The sequence below is a fragment of the Juglans regia genome, chromosome 12 (genome assembly GCF_001411555.2).
Source record: "Juglans regia cultivar Chandler chromosome 12, Walnut 2.0, whole genome shotgun sequence".
NCBI classification, from domain to species: Eukaryota; Viridiplantae; Streptophyta; class Magnoliopsida; order Fagales; family Juglandaceae; genus Juglans; species Juglans regia.
This window is the reverse complement of record NC_049912.1, coordinates 24,720,242-24,744,296: the sequence shown is the minus strand read 5'-3', so window position 1 is coordinate 24,744,296 and position 24,055 is coordinate 24,720,242. Positions and strand designations below refer to the sequence as shown.

At 34.4% G+C, this 24,055-nt stretch overlaps 3 protein-coding genes across 4 annotated transcripts; 2 read left to right on the top strand and 1 right to left on the bottom strand.

The window, feature by feature from the left end:
- Positions 1–1,170: 1,170 nt before the first annotated feature.
- LOC109005078 (EPIDERMAL PATTERNING FACTOR-like protein 5) lies at positions 1,171–2,019 on the bottom strand. The gene is made up of 2 exons (XM_018983861.2): positions 1,797–2,019; positions 1,171–1,712 (listed from the first exon to the last, which is right to left on the bottom strand). The coding sequence occupies exons 1-2, from the start codon at positions 1,912–1,914 to the stop codon at positions 1,450–1,452; spliced, it is 381 nt and encodes a 126-aa protein (XP_018839406.1). The 5' UTR covers positions 1,915–2,019; the 3' UTR covers positions 1,171–1,449.
- Positions 2,020–11,077: 9,058 nt separating this feature from the next.
- Positions 11,078–16,272, top strand: LOC109005076 (protein TIFY 4B-like). 2 transcript variants are annotated; one of them, XM_018983857.2, is made up of 9 exons: positions 11,078–11,383; positions 11,568–11,698; positions 12,063–12,217; positions 13,928–14,018; positions 14,095–14,257; positions 14,602–14,661; positions 15,188–15,251; positions 15,346–15,557; positions 15,827–16,272. In XM_018983857.2, the coding sequence occupies exons 1-9, from the start codon at positions 11,251–11,253 to the stop codon at positions 15,841–15,843; spliced, it is 1,026 nt and encodes a 341-aa protein (XP_018839402.1). In that variant the 5' UTR covers positions 11,078–11,250; the 3' UTR covers positions 15,844–16,272. The 2 variants fall into 2 exon arrangements, with proteins under 2 accessions (XP_018839402.1, XP_018839403.1); XM_018983858.2 differs by having other exon boundaries at positions 11,089–11,383; positions 15,194–15,251.
- A 1,982-nt stretch (positions 16,273–18,254) lies between these two features.
- Positions 18,255–20,890, top strand: LOC109005077 (1,2-dihydroxy-3-keto-5-methylthiopentene dioxygenase 1-like). The gene is made up of 5 exons (XM_018983859.2): positions 18,255–18,389; positions 18,565–18,652; positions 18,727–18,821; positions 19,261–19,500; positions 20,525–20,890. Exons 1-5 carry the CDS (start codon positions 18,378–18,380, stop codon positions 20,651–20,653), a joined length of 564 nt encoding a protein of 187 aa, XP_018839404.1. The 5' UTR covers positions 18,255–18,377; the 3' UTR covers positions 20,654–20,890.
- The last annotated feature ends 3,165 nt before the right edge of the window (positions 20,891–24,055 follow it).

The window sequence follows — 24,055 nt, the reverse complement described above, 5'->3', positions numbered from 1 at the left end:
TGTACTAGTACTACTACCATGTCAATGCATGGGGGGAGTGGCCGGGCAAACATATATACTAGACCTTAGGGTTTGAAATTACGGTTTTTTTTGTGCCACCGGTTTACCCTTCTCATTTTTTTTTTTTTTTTGTAATTTTTTTAGGGACATGATCAAGGGGTTTGAACATCGATCCAACAATGGACACAATAGTCCCTAGCTAGAAGACCATGTGCACGTGATGCTATTCGGCTAGAAGGCTGTCGAATCTATTTACTCTTCTCATCTGTTTCTTAAAGTTATCTCACCCAATTCAGAAAAATTGATCACACGCTTTTAAATAATTTATTTGTGAGCGAGATACTAGCCAGGAACATCTATGTCATTATAATGATTATTTTCATTTTGCGAAGTACCCGATTTTAGAGAATTTGTTGGCTGTTTAAAGGCATTATGTGTATGATCGCTAGCTACTAGAGTTAATATTCATGGAAATGGAGATCAGAGCTGCAGCTGTATGCATGAGATCTCGTCGAAATAAAATGTACGCCGGTCATGCTAACCAAAAGAAGGAAAGATACAGGCCAAGGTACGTAGGAGAACCATGCTATCAGGATCCCGAAGAAGAACGAAATAAACAAGCCAATGTTCATTAATGTTTGTTGCTATTTCGCGTGTCATTTTGCAGAGTTTCGACGTACGTCGGGATGTTTAGTTTAGATAATTCGCTCAAAATCACGTCACCCCTTGGAAATACATGACTTAAAGTGCCGAAGAGATGAGTGCAGTAATGATTAATGACTAGAACGACATGTCACATGCATGTACCATAATGAGAAATACGAGGGATAAAATCTCAGGTACTACTTTAAATATTGGTACGAGGTGAGACAATGGCCGAAAGCTCTTATTATTTAACTAATTAATTGATCCCCATGGCAAACCTAGGCATGCAGACGGCCTTAACTTGAACTAATTAAAGCTTGTCATGTATATGCGGAGATCGGAAGATGGAGTGAAGACGTCGATATATATATGCAACGTCGTACGTACTTTGTTTAATTAACAATCGCCATATCTAATTTAAGTACGTACAGTTTTAACTTCACTCGTATCAATGCGAGTCCAAACATGCACAAAGCCAAAAATACCATCATATCTAATTCAACCACCAGAACCAGAGAGAGAGATCAGAGATCAGGTTCCTCGATCTCCGTAATATAATTACAGGAAACCTAAATTCTTACGCTAGTTCCCAACGATCCCTCCCCCTTGGCCCTCGCAGAAAAGAACGACACGGTAATAAAAACGACAACACTAAAAGATAAACCTGAAAGAGAACAAGCAATGAATGCTGGTAGCCCACGACCATGACCGTTAAAATTATTTACTAAAACTCATGATATTTACTTGTTTCTCTGCTCGCAGTGCATGTGCTTCTTGCTCTCTGCTCTGTTTTTTTTGTTAGTTTTAAGGCATAAAGAGCTTATTCCCGCACTGGCATCGCCAAGCTTCAGGGTAGTACTCCAGCGGAGTGCTCAGAGTAGGGTGAATGGGCACTCGCATGGGCGAGCACGGCGAACACCTCCCGCACTTGGATCGGCACGTAGGCGGTGATGAACCAAAGCCCAGAGCCCTACGACTCGGGACAAACCGCTCAAATATCGCTGATCCCGATCCTGCTAGTCGTTTCTCGCCCTTCACGGCGTGCTGCCTCAGTACTGCTTGACTACCTGGAAGATAAGGAGCAGAATGAGTCTCGGTGTTGAGAATATTGTTCATGATCATTAAGGTTGGTGTGGTTTTTGCGCGCTTACCGTGTTGGGAAACAGAGATGGCTGTGGCGGAGGCAAAGAAGAGAAATGTGAAGGCTATGAGAGTTTGCAGAGTGCCACAACAGTGACGATGGTGGTGGCGGCGATGCAGTACTTCCATTGCAGGTATGGGAGCCGGGCAGGTTAGCGACAAGCCCTCCTGAGGAAAAATAAATGCGGCTCAGGAGAGAGGAGCATTCTTAAAAAGGAGTGACGTTAATATTGCAGATTTTGCGTGTAATCGTGTGACTCTTCGAGTGTCGCAAGTCTAAGTCAAAGATACTATACAGAGAGAGAGAGAGAATTGTACCGGCCTACATCGTGGGGGATGGGTGAGCTTGGACCTCCTGTGTAGGGTTATGCAAAATTTTAAAAATTTCAATTATGCTCGACATCCATTTTGATTTTAACTTAGACAGAGTCGGTAGCTCCAAATAGATAATCGGAGTTAGAATTCCGACTTTGACTCCAAATTTTTTTAAAAACAAAAATTCAGTTGTAAAACAACATCGTTTTGAATATTGACTCGAGCAAGATGTCTAACGCAAATCGAGCAAACTCTTCTAGAAGAGTTTCGCTCAAGCGCAGAGTCAGGCGCAATACAAGGGAACCTCTCTGTATGTATGGATTCTGCTCGAGTGCAGTTCAAAATTCCGTTCAGAAGTCGGAGTTCGTATCGAAGGTCAGTCAGAGCTTCGACCTCCGATCGGAGTCGAAGGGACTATTTGGCTCTGACTCTAGTCGAAGTCGGAAGTCGGAAACGACAACTCCGACTCTGTCGCCAACTCTGTCGGAGTCGGAGCACAGCCCTACTCCTATGCCCTGAATATGATTGTGAATCTGTGATGGCCTTATTAGGATGAATACAGGCCGTATAGGACACTATGATGGTTAACATAACGCCATTTTGATAACCAACAGTCGAGGGGGAAAAAATCGCATCCTAATTTGATTATCCTTACACAAATTATTAATATGTTTGTTAGAGAAAAAATCTTTAAGCTCTTCTGCAGATTTATGGGTCACAAGTACATTTCATTGAAGGAGATAAATACGTATATGATTTTAAGTGGGCTTCACTCAAATTCAAATAAGCAATTGAAATCCTCGAACTTTGATAAAAATTGTAGTTTTTTGTCACAAGATGTTTGAGTTAATAGACATGAGCTTGTCTAGTAATAACCCCATTTCCTCATATAAAATGTATTATTGGTATAAAAGATGCTAAATGAAGAAAGATTCACTAATATTATATAAGCGTTTATCTCAAGTTAGGGACATATATATGTATATATGAAGTGAGCCTAATAACATATTTTATTCAAGACCTTCAAATTTGAATACGATGGTTTAGCATCTAGTAACAAAAAAGTTAAACCAAATAGAAGAGCTCGCTCGCGAACCGTTGTATAATTCAATCTATAAATAATATATATGAAAAATTCTTATCATAAGATACTATTTATTATCAAACATTTTGCATTTTATAAAAAATCTTTACACCTTACCCGAAAAAAAAACTATAAATATAGAGTTTTTAACTCTAGGGGGTGTTGTAAAGGGTAGTATTTGCACCAGGAGTAAAAAGGGTGCTGGAGTAGATCGATGAATGGAGACGAGAACACGTGTGGGGGCGCAATAGAGGGGCGGGGTGGTGTCTCTGAAGTTGAGACGGACCCCAACCCAACATCATCGCTTTCGAGTTTTTTCCCCTAACGTGGCGTGTTCAATGCCCTTATTAAATTTTCCAAACAGAGTGGGGGACCCACTTTTTCTGTTCTTGTTTCTTTTCTTATTGGAACAGGAAAAAAAAATATTAATTATATTGTGTCGTGACAAAATGTGGAGAGCAGAAGGTAGGGTGGGGTTTCATTAAATGAGGCCGTTGGCCGCATGTTGTTTCTGCGGAGTGCTGGCCTTGTGGGGTTTCGGGGTTCGGTAGCATTTAAAACGACTCAGCCTACTCTTCAAAGATAAAATTGATATTCTTTAATTTGGTTTAATTACGCCATTCGAAGCTGCTTTGGTGTCCATAGAGGTTGTGGCCTGTGAGAGCACTTCATTATATTATTCAAAATTAAAAGATAATTTTAATGAATATAAGAGATATTTGATTTTAATTATTTCATTCACATATATTTTTATATTAAAATAATTATTTTTTTATTATATAATAATAAAATAATATAAGATGAATTTGATTTTAATTATTCACATCAAATCATCACATTAGATTGTATATTTATTCATTATATGATAATGAATAACTAATAATTTTAAAAATATTTAATTTTTTTAATTTTATCATATTTTACTATTTTACTTATTATATGTTAATTAATAATCATGTTCTTATTAAATTAATATATCACTAAGTTAAATTAATATATTAATTGTGATAAAATATGTGATACAAAGAAAGGAATAGAGAAATAATTAATAAAATATGTATTTGATGTATGTATAATTTTTTTAAAATTTGAAAAAAATTTTGAAAATCACTGCAATCAAATTTCATTTGAAATTTGACTAATCTAATGTGAATATATTTTACTATTTAATAATTAAATACTCATTAGATTTAACTTTTAACTAATTCAATGAGAGTTCTCTGAGTATATAAGATCAAGATGGTGACGATCTGAACAGTTGTGGAAGAAACATTCTGCTTGCTTACGAAAAATAGATGATGAGTTGCACTGCTTCTTTTGTCCATCGGGTGGGGATTAGTGATGAATCAGTCTCGGTGAGAGGCAAAATTCCCAGCTGGGATCTCTCTTTCCATTTCTTCATCTTATCTCACCATTTCAAGTTAAGTATACACGAGCTTATCAGAAGTTTACCCAAAAACTTTCTACTTTACATGATTATTTATCCGTCCACCGTCATCCATATTGGAGTTCTTTCTCATCTTACAAGTAAAAAGAAAACCTTCATGCTCTGTTTCGATGTTGTATGTTAAGATTATCTATATTATTTGTTAATAATAATAAAATAATTTAAAAACAGTTGTATTACTAAACACATGGAAGAAACAGTAAAATTAATATTTATCCAAAAATTTAAACTAATAGAAATATATAAATAGAGGAGTAGTCTACAATTATTTAATTAATAAAATAAAATGTAAAATCGAAATTCAAACTCAAGACTTTTGACTTTATTATGACGTGAAATCACTACAAATTCAAATAAATAAAAATAGATCAATTTAATTATTAGTTGAGAAAAAAAAATCAATTTAATTATTTATATTATTATCTTATTTCAAACTTTTTAATTAATATAAAGGATAAGAGCCGGTTTAATTATACAATATCAAACAATTTTATATTATTTCATCTTATATAATTGTAATAATTTTTTTTAATTTTTATATAAAATATAATAAATAATTAATTTTTATAATTTTTAAAATAAAAATAATATTATAATAATATTTTATTTAACTCTAAATTTTTACTTCCTTTCTCTCTCACCATGTAAGAACATTAGCATTGACTTCATCAAAAGTCTAGCCAAATGTAAAATTTGATGAATTTCATCAAAATAGGGCTGCATTGGATTAGCCAAATAGATAAATGTAAAACTTTGAGTTACAGTAAATATATAGGTTTCTTCAAATTTGAAGGTCTACTATTCATTCATCAAATCTATTTTTTATTCACTTTTAATCTCTAAATGTTTTTTTTATTTACGTTTAATCTCCAACCGTCTTGTAATAATAATGTAAGAATTAAATTAAATTATTAATCAACATATGATTAGTGTAATTGTAAAATATGAAAAAACAAATAAAAATATTTTTATTAAAAAAATAATATTATATTATTATTTTGATGAATTCAATGACTAATTCAATGTGAAGATATGGCTATAAAAGTTTTGAATTTATAAAAATTATATACTTTTTTAAAATTTTAAAAATAATTTTAATGAAGACAGTACCAATACTCTAAGGGCAGATTTGGAGGGTGATATGAGAATTTTGTGTTTTGTTTTGAAGTTTAAAATATTATGTTTTAATATTATTATTATTTTGAGATTTGAAAAATGTGTATTGAAATTTGAAAAAATTAAATTATTTATTATATTTTATATAAAAATTTAAAAAAATATAATAATAAAATAAGATGAGATAAAAATTTTATATTTTATTTTAATTACTAAACCTGCCCTAAATACCTTTAAGGAGAACAGCCATATGGATGTCCAGGCAAGTCTAGGGCTAGTAAGATGGAGCGAGGCTGAGGAGTAGCTGGTAGGCAACTGTATGTAAAACCAGAGCAGCAAGCAACCATTATTTGTTTGTTGAGTAGATGTCGGGTGTGTAACAGTGGACAGTTTGAAAGCGACACCACGGCTGGTTTTTTTTTTTTTTTTCTCTACAAGTTTAAACTTACTTTATTATAATAAAAATAATACAACTAGATGAAGTAAGTCTAAAACAAAAATTTGACAAATAGAGTGAATCCTTTCTACTATGAAAATTTAATAAGTATTGAAGAATCTTGATCAACGAGAAGCTACCGTTAATTATTATTATTATTATTATTTCTTTCTAAACAAAAAAATTTCATTAAAATAAAAAAATATACATGTTAAAGGGTTAGATTCCCAACCTTATTTGAATTTATTGCGTGAACAGTTTTAAGGTTGTTTTTTACCCTACGTAAATAATCTTATAATATTATTGAAACAAAAAGAGTTCAGAAGGTGATTACTCCCTGTTACATCCAAGAGCATTGACAATGTGCCAAGTTTATATTTTAGCTATAACATTAAATTTTAGTTAAATTAATTCATATTATATTAATTATTTTAAAATTAAAATAATAATATTATATTATATATTTTAATAATATTTGTTTTATATATTTTATAAATATATTTTATATATTAATTAATAATTTAATTTTTATTTAAAATTATTTAAATGGTCAGGTCGGCTATTTTCAATACCAAAACCACAATTAGTTTCAACAACTGAACCAACACCAAATCAAGAACTCTTAGAAATTGAACCAATCAGAATCAAAACTTAACAATACAATGAAAAATTACATGCATGCACACATTTCATTGGATTCGGCGAATCATCCTAAATTATAAATTAGAAGGTATTAGCTTCCTTCAATGTTTGTTCATTGTCTTGGAAAGAGTTACTAATAATTATAATAATAACATGCTGATAACGTTGTACTCAGTATCAACAATGCCATCCAAACATCATGGTCACTTGAATCTTCAAATTTTGTGTTGCTCAAAGTTAGAGAAGTCTTCCAAAATTTCAAGCTACCTCCACTATTTGGCATATGTGATCGAGAGTACATCTCAAGATCACTATCGTCAATGAAGTCTTCCTCATAGTCATCTTCAGAATCAAAGTCAGATGAATCCTTTGTCTATGTTTCACCAATATTCTCACCGAGTCACCAATATCTTTAGAGATTGTAAACAACTACAATTAATAGATGAGAAAACATAATCTAAGGAAATGCAGCAATGTTGTGTTGGAAAAACTAATGTCCAATAATGTTCTGTTTCTATAATTTTTCGATTACTTGAGGGAAGAACTAATGTCCAATAATGCACAAACAGACTACTAGACTTCCATAAAAATGCAAAAACACCAAAAATTCTAATTGAATAACTAAATTGAATTGAATTAAGAAGGACATGCACAAACTTCCTGAAAAAGTGAAATAGTTCAACCACCCTAACAAAATAAAATAAAAAACTGGCAATCAAACATCTTTCTTCATCATTATCCCTCCATAACATTAACTATCAATCTTGTAAAGTAAGAGTGTGAAGAGAATCATCAAAAACTAATATTATGTTGGAAAAGTAAACAAAGAAAATATATTGTTGGAGACTTGTAACCCAACAAATGATAATAACAATAAGAAAATTAAAGAGAGAGAGGAAATTGCACAATAACCAGAAACTACGACTTTAAAAAAATGCACAAACTCCAAATGAAGAAAAATTCATCACACAATAGATTGATACCCATTTCACAAAATCATACCCATTTCATACTCAAATTATATAAGATTACTAATAGAGAAAAACTATAATTACAAAATAATTTTACAAAAATAAATCCACATAAAATGAATAAAAACAACATAAACCCGATATAATATCCATGGCCTAGTCTACTAGACGGCCGTGAAACAAGTGGAAAAAAGAAGATGAGGGGACAAAAGCGAAGAAAAAAACAAAAACCAAGTTGTCGACCTAATGAACCAAGGATGGTTATTTCTTCCCCCGTGGGAAGATTTATGTTCTTAACACTACAAATTAACAAGATTTATATGATACGTTAAATCTACTTTACAATAAAAATAACTTTACAATCTAATATATCGCATCAAGTAATATTTATCTTACAATTTAACATATCACATCAAGCGATATTTATCTTCCAATCTAACATATCACATCAAGTCATATTTATCTAGCATGGCTTCACATAAGTTTATTTTTATAGAATCTATTTTTGGCTAAAATATTTATCTTACTATTATATTTTTAATATTTTTTTTAATATTATAAAATTACCCATTGTTCTAAAAGTGAAATATCTAATTAATGAGATAGAAAGTAGAGTTATGATTCAGACTCAAAGCATAAAATTATTATTTATAACAAAAACTTAAATTAATAAAAAATAAAAAATATATTTATTTATATTATATTATTTACTTGAAAAATGCTAGGTTGCCCGTGCTCTTGACCGCTAGTGTATTTTTTATTTTATTTTAATGTAAAAAAAATTAAAATACACAAGTAATCAAAATCATGCAACAAAACCAACGTCCTTGTAGCAAGACTTGATTGACTTAGACTCGATATTATGATTATCTCAGATTATTTATAAATATTAGTAAAATAATTTTTAAATAATAAGAAAATAATAGTGAATTATTTATAAATAGTAATGAACTATTTATAAATAATAGTTAAATAGTCTTAAAATAGTTTAGTTTTCAAACATACCCTTTTATTAAGTGCCCGTTTGGATACAGTGGTGAGGTGAGACTCATCTCATTTAATTTCAATTAATAATCTCACTACTATTTACAAACTATCTCAATTCATCTCACTATTCAAAAGAATGCTAAGTTGTGCCCTCAAGTGTATAGCTAGTGTATTTTGATTTTTTTTTTAAATTATCATTAGTGTATTTGAATATTTTTTTTCCTAACATTAACAAAAGAACAATTGTGGATACATTCATGGAGTACACAGATGTCATGCAATACTCTTAAAAAAGAATGAGATATACTATTAATTTTTTTTTTTTTTCGTGTGGATCTCGAATTTATTAACTTTTTTCAAAGAAATTATATGATGTTTATGCATTCCACGACTATAAATATCATTTTTCTTTAAAAAATAGAATACACTAACATACACTTGAAGAGATAACTTGAAGGGACTGAATAGTATCATCCAATACTAAAACATAAGTTTTTATTATTCATCATCTTCACACACTACACTTATTTTTATTTTTTATTTTTGGTTTTATTATTTATAAACTAATTGAGTTCTTTTACTCATCATATCTATACATGCACACTTGGTAAAAAAAAATTTAAAAATTATATATAGTGTGTGATGTAAAATGATGAATAAAATTTTTTTAAAAATATTCACGTGAGGCAGCCGATGATGAGCTGCCACCGGTTGCTTCAACAAAACGAGGGGCCTGGAGGTTGGAGTGTGGTATTTAGTGGGCCGAACAGAGAATTGATGGACTGAAGGAAGTAAAGAGACAACAAAAGTCTGGCCCATATTTAGGGGTTCTCTTTGACGACTCATCTCCACAAAACAAAGTCAGGACTGCGTACGGTACGTCATGTCATAATGCGGTGAGTCAGAGACAGTAGTGAAATAGAATTATTATTATTATTATTATTATTATCGACAGTAATGGCAATAAAAACCAGTCATATGAATTTATCCCTCAAAATAATTATTATCTCTAAAAACCATAGTCAACTCATTACTGCCATACTGTACAATGACCGTAGTGTCCCCCAGTCAACTCGGGAGTTACTGCTGACTACCGTAAGCCACCCTATAAGCTGTTAGGTATCGATAGGTATGGACAGTGAGCATATAATTTTGTATATTTAGATGAAAATTTAAAATATTATTTTTTAATATTATTATTATTTAAAAGTTTTAAAAAATTAAAAAATTAATTATATATTATATAAAAAAGTTTTTAAAAATTTTAATAATAAAATAAAATAAAATAAAAATTTTGTGTATCATATTACCAAACCTACCTATATGTCATTAATTACACATGCCCTCTTACGTCACTATTCATCATGTTAAAGGTTGCATTTCCCACTCTTTTTCCATTTAGAATGTCGAGAGAGTTTATATATATTATATATTTTTTCAGAAAGTCTTTTGAAGCTTTTTTTTCCATGGGTAGGCTCTTAAGTACTAAATATTCAATTTAAAAAAATTTATATATGATATTATTTGATATAATATATTAGATTGTAAATATTATTTTATTATAAAATATATTTAATGTAACACATTATATCATATTAATTTTTAAATTTTATTTTTCTAAATCTGACTATACTTCTTTTTTCTAAATCAAATCTAAATTACTTATACATGAACTCTAAAATTAAACATCCAACTATTACCAACATTGTGATAAACTAAACGCCATCACACCTTCTATTCGATTTGACAATGTATAGACCCCTTATATTTGACACCAAAGAGGTTTAAAATCTAAGAGAAATGCTATTATTCATCTAAAATCCTATTTTCCATCTTTTCCATCCTATTCTACGATAGAAAAATGTGGAGATTTATTTTTTTTATGGAATTTAAATTTTTATAAAAGATAATGAAATATTTATATAAAATTTGTACATTTAGAATTTATACGAAATATTATTTTAACAAAAATTATTATAAAAAAAATTATTATTTAATATTTATACTAAAGTTTTCTGCACTCTTCTCCTTTCATCTTCTTTTTACTTTGTTGATTTAAATGAAAAAAATTACGACACCACTGTTGGGGTAGGGGAAAAAGAACAAAGAAATAAAAAGGTGGATGGAGTTAAATAATGAGTAAAATAAAATAAAATAATAGAAGAGGATAATTAGTTTAGACAATAATAATTAAGACAACGTAGTACGTGGCAGGCTAGGGTGCATCCTAGATTGTAAAAAGTCCCTAGCAAAGAGGAGAGTCTCCGCCGCGCCTACTCTTTTCTTTCTCCTAACTCACCCCCCACCCACCCGCACGCACTCTCTCTTTCTCTCTCTCGCACGCTCTCTTCCCCCCTCGCCTGCCCTCTCCTCCCCTCCCCTCATCCCCCAACACATTTAACCCAAACGCACCTCAAATTTACGACAACTGCACAGATCACCCGCGGGTCCCGGCGGATTCTTCGCCATGAGCGCCGCTGCGACAACGACGACGACGACGACGTGCCGGTCCATACTCGACAAACCCCTCAACCAGCTCACCGAGGAGGACATTTCCCAGCTCACCCGCGAAGACTGCCGCAAATTCCTCAAAGATAAAGGTTTCTCACACAAACCCCCATCCTCCCCTATTCCCGATTTTGCCCTTCCCCGTGTTTCCCGCTCCCTGAAAACCCGTGGGAGGCTGCGACACTCTCTACACTCCCCCCTCCCCTCCCCCTCTCTCTGTATAAATATGTAACTTGTTTAAAAAATGAATAAAAATAATGACACGTGTCCGTACAGGAATGCGCAGACCGTCGTGGAACAAATCGCAGGCGATCCAGCAGGTGATTTCCCTCAAGGCTCTGCTCGAGCCGAGCGTCGACGATTCCGCCTCCGGAGTTCTCAGGAAGGCCGTCGTTTCTCTTCCGCGCGTGAGTCTCACCCGCTCTTACCCCCCCCCCCCCCCCCCCTCCTCGTTTGGTTCCCCAGAAAATCGACGAAAGAAAATATTTTTTTTATTTGCTTATAAATCCTGTGTCTGTGTTTTTTTTTTCTTTGTGGGGGGAGGGGACAGTTAGTGACGGCTTTAGTTCGAGCAAAAGTACTACAAGTTTGACCCAAATGTTGAAAAAAGGCTGACTTGAACTTTGCTCTCTTTTGTTAATGATATATAATCCTTTCTTAACTACCGAACAAAGCTTCACTTTTCTCTTTCGTTCAATATTCGTTTGTTTTATATATTTTGAAAACTTATTTAACATGTTTCTTTTGAATGAATTAATTATATATTTGTAGGCGACTTCCAATTCGGTTGATTCGGTTAAGGAACCGAGTCCTGATGTCCAAGTTTCATTATCGGCAGAAGAATCACAAGGGAGAAAGGATCCGCCCAAATCGGCTCCTTCTGGGGATCGATCGGCTGATATAGATAACAATGCCGTTAGTCCCAGGTCTAGCTTTTAACATTACGTTTCTGGTTATGCCCTTATACTTAATGTGCTTTGACTTTTTTTAATTGGTATTAATATGCTGTGATTAGTTATGGAAGTTTTTAACCAGGAAGTTACTGAATGGTGTTAATTTAGTATCTATCTGTCTTTGATTCTTTAAGATGGTTTTGAATATATTTTTCTGCTTGGTTGCTAATTTTTGTTTCCTGAGGCGTGTTCCTTTAGGACCTTCACACAACATTCTCCAAAATATTCTTTCAACTTTTTTGCGGTCGAATTTGTTTGGCTTCTATGTTGGGGATTGGTCGGTGTTGGTGTATTTGATGGCCTGGGGGATTGTTTAAACTCAAGCAATATGGTTGGCTGATATTGAAAGACACTGATGAGGTGTTTTGCTTGAACAAGATGAACTCAGTAAAGACTGAACAAGAAGGACAGAGATATATGCTGATAGTGGATGCCCTTGCTGGTTAAGTTTCTTCATAAAGAAGCTGGTGTCGATTGGTTGGCGTTGAGTGTAGGGTAGCGTGAAGCCAAAGTTGTTGAAACAAGATTTTCCTTGGTATATACGAAATATTTTCAAATACCTTTTTGGAAATAAATATAGCTAGAAAGGTGAGCAAGAGCAACTGTAGGTATGAAAAGCTACTATATATTAGATAAAATTAGTATTTTTGTGCTCAATTGGAAGGAATCTAGAAAATGGGGGAGATTTTAAAACGGGGGCTGCGGAATGATGTGGCAGAATCATTTAACAGTCTACTTTATAGCACCAGATTGAACCCCCCCAAAAAAAAAAAAAAAATCTTATGCACCCCTACTATGCATGGAAAGTTTTGTGCTATGTATATATCACAGTGATATCAATATGTTATCTGGTGAGTAGGCTTGGCAATGTATTGAGAAAGCCATAGCATGAAGAGTTACCTAACCAACAGTTAATTGTGCAGATTGTTTCCAGAAACTTTCAGTTTTATTGACCGGACACTTTTCTAACATGAGAGATGCACTTTTAATTTTTTTTAAATAAAAAAACTCAACTTGGCAAGGTTTAACTTTGCATACCATCCTAATTAGTGAGATATTGGACCCATCGTCAATTCCTTGTCTGAATGCCATAGTCTGGATTATGTTACTATTTCTGCTAGAGAATGATTTATAGTTGGATTTTGTTATGTGGCCTGGGTTTCATGCTATAATGAGGGTTTTCCACGAACCAAAGCAATCATCTATTCGCCAAATATTGTGCAATTTTAGAAAAACCAAATGCTTTTATCTTTTAGTGCTGAATTTCAGGACAGATAAAAGCAAATGATTTTCTGTTTTCTCTTTCCGCTTCTTGACATTTTGGATATTAATGAAAGCGATGGAAGTTTTAACTTTAAAGTCATCTATTGATTATTTGGCAGGATGTGAAAACACCAGATCAGAAATTACCTTGTCTAGAACTTGAGCAGAATGTAATTATAAACAGCGCTTTGCACTTTTAAATGTTGTATTTTTTTTTCTTTAATGGAATTTTTTTCCTTAAAACAAGTGCAAATTCCATGGCTACTTTTTTATTTTTTTTATGTCGGGGAACCTCTCCAAGGCAGGGCCCCTCGGTCTCGTGGCTTTTTAGTTTTTACTGTAAAAAAAAGTGGCATATCATGTCCATCCACACATTTGAATAAGTTTTATAAATTGAAGTATTTGACAATGTGGACACAGGAGTCCGTGTGCTACAAATCCTTCAGTGGGGCAAATGACGATTTTCTATTGTGGCAAGGTGAATGTGTATGATGGAGTGCCAACTGATAAGGTAATGATACTTGAATACCTGGTGGTAACTCCAGTCACATGTTGGTCTTACAATACAACCTATCTGGATTTTGCAGGCACAAGCAATCATGCATCTTGCTGCAAGTCCGATCCATTTACCTCAGGATGATGCACTTTGTGGAGCTGCAGCTCTTTGGTCTCCATGCCATTTACAGATATCAAGTGACAAAGATCACCTTATTCCTCCTTGTAACAATATCTCGCACATCATGCAAACAGGTGACTTTTTCAAAACAATTTCCTAGCTTATTGTTTGAGCACTGTTGGAAAGCCATGCATCAGTTTTTCTCATGATTGCTTCAGCTTTACTTGAAACCGTGTTAAAGGCACATTAAGTGAACATAGAAGTAGATCTGCCATATGGTCTATGCACTTCTTTCATATATGCAAATGGATAACATTGCTAATTTATATCTTCCCTTTCTTTTAGATAATTTTACTATTGAAAGTGAAAAGGATTTCACTGATTTATTTTATGCGAAATTGGCCTGCCGCACTTGTCTTGTTCATTGCTTATTTTCAAAGGTAGCTAGGTAACCAGTTGTTTTTATTTCGTTTCACAGAGAAGATGACAGAATATGCTCAGCAGTATAGGGACAAAGGGAGCATTCCTCGTGACCCTGGTAAGAAATTTCAGTTTGCATATAATTGTTGGGAGGGGGGGATTTAACTATGTTTACAGTTTTGCATGAAAAAAATTCATGAATGAATTCTTATCACATAAATAGTAAGGTGGCCAAGGACATTCTCAATGATGTACTTGTATGGGTAAATGCTAAGCATGTGCATGCGTAAATGGTGTATATCCAAATAAGTAAATAAATGAATAACAAAAACTTGGGGGTGCTTTTGTTAAGTGCTGAGGGGCCATGTGATGCCCGCCGCTCATTCGCTCCTGCTTTTTAATGTATGCCATACTCTGCTATTTGAAACTTTCTATCTTCCTCAGCCATGATTAGCAAAGAACTAAACACATTACTTTGACTGATACTTTTAAAATCACATCTAAGCTTTTCAGTTAATGAGGCCTCTGTGCATGCTATGAGGGGCTGATGATATCATTTTAGGGAATTAATTAGTCAAAGGAGCTCCCTACCATGTAATATATGAAAATGATCTCCTTTTGAACTTTTGGTGGTCTTTCTTAAGATGTAGAGGGTCAGGCAAACAGAAAGGTCTCACTGCAGAGATATCTGGAAAAGCGGAAAGACAGGTACCTAATCTGGATAAATTTTGTGCTGGGATAGTTTTCAAGTCTTCAATGATCAATCTCACCACATATTGTTTTCTGCTCACGTTCCTTAAAGGGGAAGGTTAAAGATCAAGAAAAATATGGGATCGACAAATTCTAGTTTGGAGATGTACTTGAACCATCAAGTGAGGACACATGCCCCAAATGGAAAATCAAGCCGGAGTAGCACGAGCTCTCCACCACAGCATGGACTACCACAAACCTTGGTTAGTTCTGTCGACAATCAGCTAAAGAGTGCTGGTCTTGCTGTTGATCTCAATGACAAAGGTAAGCTTGATAGTCATTTGTCTGCATCTTTCTTTTCTTGTAATCTGCATAACTCGTTTACACAACTTGTCACACGTGTTGATGAAAAAATAATGACACAAAACAGATAGCTGCAATATGAGCATTAATATCTATGCAGATGATCAACAGGTTCTCCATTTTGACTTGACTGATGACTAGTAGCCATCAAGAAATGGTTATGAAACAAAACTAATTCCTAGTGAACTGGTCATCGGTCATTTATAGATTATTTGTTGGCTGCATTGCAGATGTCCAAGACTGCTGAATTGGAACCACTCTTTAGGTCAGACGGTGTTTGGAGTTAAATTGAGAGCCGTGCTTAGATAATTCACTAGGCTAAACATAAACGGGGACGAAGAAACCAATGTGACAGCCCCCTCTATGGCCTGCCTTTTGCATGATTTGTGCTGGCTCAACGGACAGTTAGTCTTGTAATGTCTATTTCTGGAGAAGCTGCTTTGGAGAATTGTCTGTTCTGAATTTGGGGGGGGCAGTTCGCACTAACCTGATCAATTTTGTAATGCCAACAATCATTTTTCCATCTTTAGGAATCTCTTTCTCGAGGGTAAGATTTCTTGGTTGAGATTAGAGCCGGAAGCAGCCATTTTCCGTTCATTATGTAAATGTATGCTTTATGTTGCTATGCTATTGCTAATAGCATATTCTACAAGTTGAAGTAGTTTTATTTTATTCATTTCAGATGGTTAGGGTAACAGATAGTAGTAGTGGCCATGGTGCCCCCTGTTAAGGGCGATCCTAAGTGGTAATGATGGTGCTGGTAGTAGTGATATGGTGGCATCATTAGCAATGGGGATGGGGCTGGAAGTTGGGTGCTTTACACCCTACGTTTTACCCTCTTTTATGTTTTGGTGACTCAGACGTCTTGTCGTTTTCTACTCATGTTGGCTTTCCAAAAATTTTCACAAACAACAACTTATCGTTTTTCTAGTTGTGGGCTCCCATGACCACTTTGCAGGGCGATTATTGCCAGTTTTCTGGGCTGTGGCAGTTAAAACGTCTTTAAGGCGAAATGTGAGAAAAATCGATTGTTTATCGCAATTGGATTCGAAGTCGAATACCTCTGGCTCCCACCTCACTGTTTTCTTAGGCTCTGTTTAGAATTTGGACTCGTTCAGTTCAGTTTAATTTTAAATTGAGTTTAATATTTAAATATTTAATTTTAAAATTATTAAATTTATCTTAACTTAAAACTTCTTTACAAGTCAGATCAATAATATTTTTCAACTCAACATTTCTTTTCATGCTATACTTATAATTTTTTTAACTTCTTATAAATATATTTAAACTTATCTTAACATTTAAATATATGTAAATTTATCTTAAGTGGATTTTATAAAATTTATTAATATCATTTTAACTTACTATTATTTATAAAAAATTCAATTTATCTCAACTAAGCTTAACATTTAAATGGGATCTTAAACTTCATGGGATGAATCCTTTGCAATACAGTTAACTTCCCTTTCCATTTGAGAGTTACGAATAAATACGTAGTATGTTAATTTCGTTTTGAGTATTATTTGAGTTAAAACATTAATCTTAATTAGCCATTATATATATTTTTTAAAGTGACTGAGTAATATAAATTGAATGAAAAATGATATATATAATATTTTTTATACAAATAATGTCACTTCATAAAAATATTTTTAATTTTAAATATAGTTGTATAAATAGTTAGAAAAATGGTTATACGTTATAAAATAGAGAGCTGTTACAGATATAAAGGGATCTCACACACTGATGTGGCACACTGTGAATGTGCCATGTCTATCCACTTTTTTTTTCTTCTTTTCTTTTTTGTCCCCCTTCCCGTGTGTCTCCCCCTTCTTGTGCATCTTTGTCGCCACCGCCTGCCTTCGCCCTCTCCATTGCCACCATAGTGGTCGGGGACTACCTTAGGGCCGGCAGAAGTCGCCGTCATCTCCCCTCCCCTCATGGCAGTGCCTCTACCATGCGTCTCTCTTGTGGGTCTCTCCTCCCCCTTTCGTTCTCTCCCTCCGCCTGCCTCAGCCTCCCTGTGGCGGCCATGGTGGTTGGGGAACCACCTTAGGGTCGATAGAATGCGCCGGCGGTCCAGCTGCCGTGCACGGGAGTTTCCATCCCCCCACCGGACAGTGCTACTTGGACTGCCGGGAGATTCTGCAGACTTTGAGGTGGTCCCTGACTACCATGACCGCCACGGGAAGGCTGAGGCAGAGAGCGAAAAGGGGAGGAGGGGAGGGGAGATGCACTGGAAGAGAGAGAGAGAGAGGTGGCACACTTACATCAATGTGTGAGATCTTTTTATGTCTAAAATATTTTTCTATAAAATATAGAATAGAGGATATTATTTTTAATGGCATTTGAAACTTTTGTATATTTTAATTATAAGATCTCTACCCTATATATCATTCACAGATTTAATTTATAAGATTTAAATTTTAAAATTTATATTTCAAATAAAAAATGCGTAGTGCAAAAGTTTTAAAATAATATTATTTATTAAAAACATTAACAATGACTCGAATGGTATAGAATGCACCGCAGGACGATATGTATATATATATCTTTTAAGTACTAGCCAGAGCCACACACCACAAACGCAAGTAGAGAAAATTAAACAGTACACGTGGCAAGAAAATCTTCAAACGTTCGAGAATGATAACAATAATCTGAAAAAATTCTAATATAAAAAACCCGAAAAACACGCCTATATAAACAACTCCCGTCTTCGCCATTCCTAAAGGTTCGTTTAGAAGAAGCTGCGTCACTCCGAATCCAAGGGTGAGTCACGCCATGGCAATCGAGGTGAGTTCCTTCTTCTACGGAGCTTGATGATTAGTATTGCTTCCTTGTTTCACTATCTAAATCGGAGTAAGACATTAACGTTTACTCTATTATCATCGTTAAAAACTTCGTTGTTATAGTCCAGATGTTCTTTTTATATTTTCTTTTATAAACCTAATAATTAACGGAAAAGCAGGCTTGGTTCATGGACGAGAGCGATGAAGATCCAAGGCTCCCGCACCATCGCATTCCTGAAGAGATCGTTCCACCGGACCACTTGGCTGGTCAGAACTCTCGCTCTCTGGTTTTTTTTGTTCTGTTTTTAAATTATTGCTGATGAGAATGGGTGACTATGCAGTCTTGGGAGTGTTGTATTGGCACTTGAATCCAAAAGACTACGAGAAAGATGAGGAATTGCAGAGAATCAGAGAAACAAGAGGGTACAATTACATGGTAGTACACTCTAGTTATTATTTTCTGCTCCTTATCTTAAACAAGATCTTCCTAGTATTTATATGATTCGAGGCAACTCTTTGCTTATCGCTATCTGTTTATCTCAATATCTTAATACGGAGGAATTACAACTTCAAAAATAGATATAGTTTATTAATCAACACAAATTTGGGTTGAATTGTCTTTTCCTTTTCTTGGCTGTCTACAGAAAAAATTACCGGTTTTTTTCTTCCAGTATCCTCAGTGAAAAATCAATATTTTGCTTTGTAGTGTGGAAGAAGAAAATATGAGTGATACACATTGTAGTGCTATAAAAGATATAAGTAAGAGTGAAAATATTATATCCCTTATTGGATTGGATCCTTGTATTGAACGAGTAATGTAAGAGTGCAGATATTTGTTTTGGCTGATGCGATCAGTTATATTCAATATGTTGAAGGATTTGCTTGATTTATGCCCGGAGAAAGTGGTCAACTACGAAGAGAAGCTGAAGAACTTCTACACAGAGCATATACATGCTGACGAAGAGATACGCTACTGTTTGGAAGGAAGCGGGTACTTTGATGTTCGAGACAAAGATGACCGGTGGATTCGCATCTGGATCAAGGCTGGTGATCTAATCATCTTGCCAGCTGGAATCTACCACCGCTTCACTCTTGACACCAATAACTATACCAAGGTAATTCATAAAGTTTCTCAAGCTATCAGATAAATCACGATTTTCTAGTCATTTTGCTGCTTAACAACAATGCTATGGAGGACTACCTTCAAGTAGTTGGTCAAATTTTTGTCAGACATTCATAGATAGTGTTGCAACAAGAAACAAGCCTATTGTCCCTAACCTGAGGGGGGTTTTGGGACATTAGAAACCAAAGTACTGATTGTGGATTTTACCTCCTTGAGAAGTCATCCCGAAAGAAAGGACTTAACACCCCAAACTACGGAATTCCCAACAATTTCCCAACCCTTTTTTAAGAACAAGGCATTAAAACCACTTGATAGAGTAAAAGACAATCTCCAATCTCCTCATCAGATTCATGTTTAGCAAGATCCTCGTACATTGACTGGGATAATCTTCTCGGTAAAGCCTTTAGCAAGGTGTCCAAAACTATCTCAGCTTTCACAGTGGGAGAGGTGAGAATTTTTTTAAAGAAATACACAATTTCAGACTTTACCTCACCATCTTCAAGTTTGGTGCCATCGTTGTTTACAAATCGAAATAACTTTACTCCTACCATGGAGGCTATAAAAAAGCTAGTGTTTTGGTCACTTTTCTGAATCTGCTGCACTATATAGACTTTTGCCCAAGGAAGCTTTCCTCTTCTCCAAAAATCATTTCTCCTGATATATTATAATTTGATTGGTGTATTATCTTGATTTGATCTTGTCTATGACATTCTTGATTATTTGTTACCATTGTCTGGGTAGTAGCCCTGGAGGAGTATTACTTCAATTATGGTCAAGCTAGTAGAATGAAACAAACTATTTATAGCACTGTATATAAGAGAAACTACTCCTATAGAGGATTAGTACCTTCTCTAGATTTTCCCTTTCTTCCAGGGAAAAAAATAGGACTTCGCTGATGGACAAAATAACTTTACAGCACCCAAATATGTCGGTTTTGATTGTTGTCAAATTGAGTTGTAATATTAACAAGGTCTTGCTGGTTGGGTGGCTAATTGGTGTGAGTTGGTGTTGGACAGTTGATGAGGTTATTTCTTGGAGAGCCAGTGTGGACTGCATATAATCGGCCACAAGAGGATCACCCGGCCAGAAAGGAGTACATCAAGAGTGTGATTGAGAAAGTGGGAGTGCCATTGGAAGCTCACTAAGCGTTACGCGTAATGCTATGTACCGATATGAGAGTGCCACCTTGAAGCTGTTTGAAGTTATGGAGATTAGTGCTCGAAAGCTTTATACATGTATTGGTGTTGCAAGGTCTCTTGACTATTTACCATGTTAGTAGATAATTGAACTGAACTTTACGTGTGTATGCTATTATATGAGATGGAAGAAACTCCATTTAATAAGGTAGCGTTGCGTATTAACTATTAATTTTGTGTTATTAATTTAGGGATCTTCTTTTAAGGCCCAACCCAAGGTTTAAACCCGAGTCCTGACTCCTGACCATTCGAGCCCAAGTTTCTGTTTGGACATCCTCGATCACAGTTGTGTTCTTCTTCTTTCTTTCTTTTTTCCCTTTTCTTTTTCTTTTTATGCTGATAATCAAGGAGGTGAGAAATGGTAAAGGACTACTCGATCACAATTTTTAGCTTAAATTTGGCATGGACCTTGAACCGTTTCAAACTTGAGAGCTTGCTTCCGATGCTTAGGTTTCGTTTTGTTAATACATAGGAAATGAGAAATACGTGATTGTTAGTGAGATAGTTTGTGAATAGTAATGAAATTGTTTGAATTAAAATATTAGATGAGATTTTAAAAAAGGAGAGAGAAGAATTGAATAAAAATATTATAAAGTTATGATATTATTATAATATAATTTTTTAATATAATTTTTATTTTGAAATTCTAAAAAATTGAATTATTTTTTGTGTTTTGTTTAGAAGTTTGAAAAGTTTGTAATGATGAGATAGATTAAATAAAAACTTTAAAATTTTAAAAATTTTAAATTAAAAAAATATTGTGTTTGAATGTTGAGATAAGTTGAGACCATATATAAAACTCAACGAGACCTTAGTTTTGTAGTCAGACTGTTATATATATATATATATATATATATATGCCTTTTTTTCCTACCAATCAAAATAAAGACCACGAACAATCCATCGGGAATGTCAAACAAATGCAAAATGGACATTGATGGTGTTTTTTGTTTCGTGTAATTCATATAAAAAAGACCCTCATTTCGTAAGTTTTTATAAACAAAAATGCAAAAGGTAACCGGCTTGGGTAAATGTGGGGTACTCGCCACCCATGTGGCAATAACAAAACGATGACATTTTATGCTTCCTCCGAAATCCTCTCTCTCATTTCCAGAATTGCATTTTGTTCATTTTTCTCTTCCGAAATCTCCTTCCCCCTTCTTTCTGCTTTCTCTGATCTAATTGCTCATATTCATATTCACAGATCACAAGACCCACGAGCGATTGCTCTCGAGGTTTGCAAACAAATTTTTCTTTTATGAGCAAAACACTCTGAAACATGCACTTCTTTGCAAGTTCATATTTTTTTCTCTGTGATTTTGTCCAAAATTGAGTATCAGAACTACCTTTCTCATTTCAAATTTGAGAAAACATAAACATTGGTGAAATGACATCCATTATAACTTAAATATACATGTATTTGTAACACTAAGACGAGCAATCTTTGTCAGATCATCATTTTAGGCTTGAAACAGTCTTCTTCACAACTCTCACTGAGACTAAAAACTGATCAAGGGATCATAAAGTTTTCATGTCCTTTGGTCGGAGTCATCTGGGTTTTTGGAGCTACAAAGATGATGGCCATGGTGATTAGGAAGGAAGTTATCTTTGTGGAAGAAAATAAAAGAAGCTTAAGAGAGAAGGAGAAACAAGGTGCCATGGGAAAAGAAAGTCATTTTTATTTTTATAAATTGTTTGACGTGGCACAAAGACAAATTCGCGATTACACTTCCGTTTCACATCGAAGGATTGTTTTATTATTGCTTTGCTTTGAATTCAATATGGACTCTTATTATTTTTTGGGGGTGTTACAATTCATTTTGACATTTTGAATTTTTTTTGAGTCTTAATTCGTTTTGAATTTTGAAAACACATTCTACCGACCTTTCTTGGTTTCATGAACGAAATCCGACCATTTGATGGTCGATAAAGTCTGTCAATTGAACAGCCTGATGAATTTCAAAGGTCCATTGCATTTGTACTGGGGATTTCGCTAGGCATCTTTGGAGGAGGGCGGCTGTTCAGTTAGGTGTGCATATGGGTATTTTTCGTACTTGGCAAGAACAAATTGACTTTTGGTTCCGTCGGGCTAGCAAGTCTTCTCAAGTTAAGACTATTTTTGGCTTACTCCCTTCCATTGTTTCTTGGAAACTTTGGGAGAGGCGTTGCAAAGCTAGGTATGATGGTCTTTTGGATAATATTGACACTGTTTGGACTTCTATTAAAAGTTGGATTTGTAGAATCATGCAAGTGAACAAGAATCCTACGAGACTTCCTACTCAAGATATTGCCATCTTAAAAAGATTGGACATCCCTGTCTTGAGTCCTAGAGTTAAAAAAATCTCTGTGGTAAAATGGATTCCTCCCCAGAGGGATAGGGTCAAGCTTAATACTGACGGAAGTAGTATGGGTAATCCTGGACCATCCGGGGCTGGGGGTGTCATTCGCGATGGCAATGGTAAGATGTGTGTTGCTTTTGCTGTCTCCTTAGGTCAGGGCTCTAATAATGCTGCTGAATTGAGAAGTTTGCTTGAAGGTGTCAGGAGATGCTGTCACCTTGGATTTTCTCGTGTGGATATTGAGATTGATTCCCAAATTCTGGTTAATTGGATTAAAAAAGGAAATTGTGATCTTTGGTATTTTGAGGATTATTGGGACGAGCTCCAAAGTTGCCTAGAACATCTGGATTATAGAGTGAATCATGTTTTTCGTGAAGGTAATGCCGTTGCTGATTTCCTTGCCAAAATGGGAGCTGAGGGCTTGAATATGGAGTGGTCTGAGGATCGTGGTAATTTGCCTAGTAAATTAAGAGGGCTTCTGCGCATGGATAGAATTGGATTTCCCTATTTGCGTACATCGTACTGAGGTATTCACTTACTTTAGCTGGTTTTTACACTTCCTCTTACTTGCTTAAGCTAACTTTTTCTTGCAGGTGATCTTAAGATTGGTTATCTTGAGTCCAATGTACTTTCCTTAATATTGGTTTTTATCTTGAGGTCTAGGTTTTTTGCGAGGTCTGGGTTTTGGTCCTTTTTGCTTATGTGTAACTCCCAGACCTCTGGATTGTAATCACGGTTTTCCTCCGCCACAAGTGAGGGTTTTCTTAATAAAATTGGGGTCCCGTCCTCTTTCCAAAAAAAAAAAAAAAAAAGGTCCATTGCATTTTTTTAATCTTTTTATTTATAAATTGACGTGATTGCACTTATAAGATTTAAATTATACATGTTATCAGTGTGAAAAGTGTATTCTTCCCATGGACTTATAAATATAACTAGTTTTTAATTAGCAATAGGTTGGGAGCTAGTGAAGATTTAGATTTTATAAAATTGTCGTCTTATAGGGTTGAAATTA

What these genes read in the sequence shown, in the direction of transcription:
- LOC109005078 (XM_018983861.2), bottom strand. Translation starts at nt 1,914, where the DNA reads ATGGAAGTACTGCATCGCCGCCACCACCATCGTCACTGTTGTGGCACT. An exon ending in CATCTCTGTTTCCCAACACG is followed by an intron (nt 1,713 to 1,796) that starts GTAAGCGCGCAA and finishes CTTATCTTCCAG; the next exon opens with GTAGTCAAGCAGTACTGAGG.
- LOC109005076 (XM_018983857.2), top strand. Translation starts at nt 11,251, where the DNA reads ATGAGCGCCGCTGCGACAACGACGACGACGACGACGTGCCGGTCCATA. An exon ending in AACAATGCCGTTAGTCCCAG is followed by an intron (nt 12,218 to 13,927) that starts GTCTAGCTTTTA and finishes ATGTGGACACAG; the next exon opens with GAGTCCGTGTGCTACAAATC. An exon ending in CTCGCACATCATGCAAACAG is followed by an intron (nt 14,258 to 14,601) that starts GTGACTTTTTCA and finishes TTCGTTTCACAG; the next exon opens with AGAAGATGACAGAATATGCT.
- LOC109005077 (XM_018983859.2), top strand. An exon ending in CAAGAGGGTACAATTACATG is followed by an intron (nt 18,822 to 19,260) that starts GTAGTACACTCT and finishes AATATGTTGAAG; the next exon opens with GATTTGCTTGATTTATGCCC. An exon ending in ACACCAATAACTATACCAAG is followed by an intron (nt 19,501 to 20,524) that starts GTAATTCATAAA and finishes GGTGTTGGACAG; the next exon opens with TTGATGAGGTTATTTCTTGG.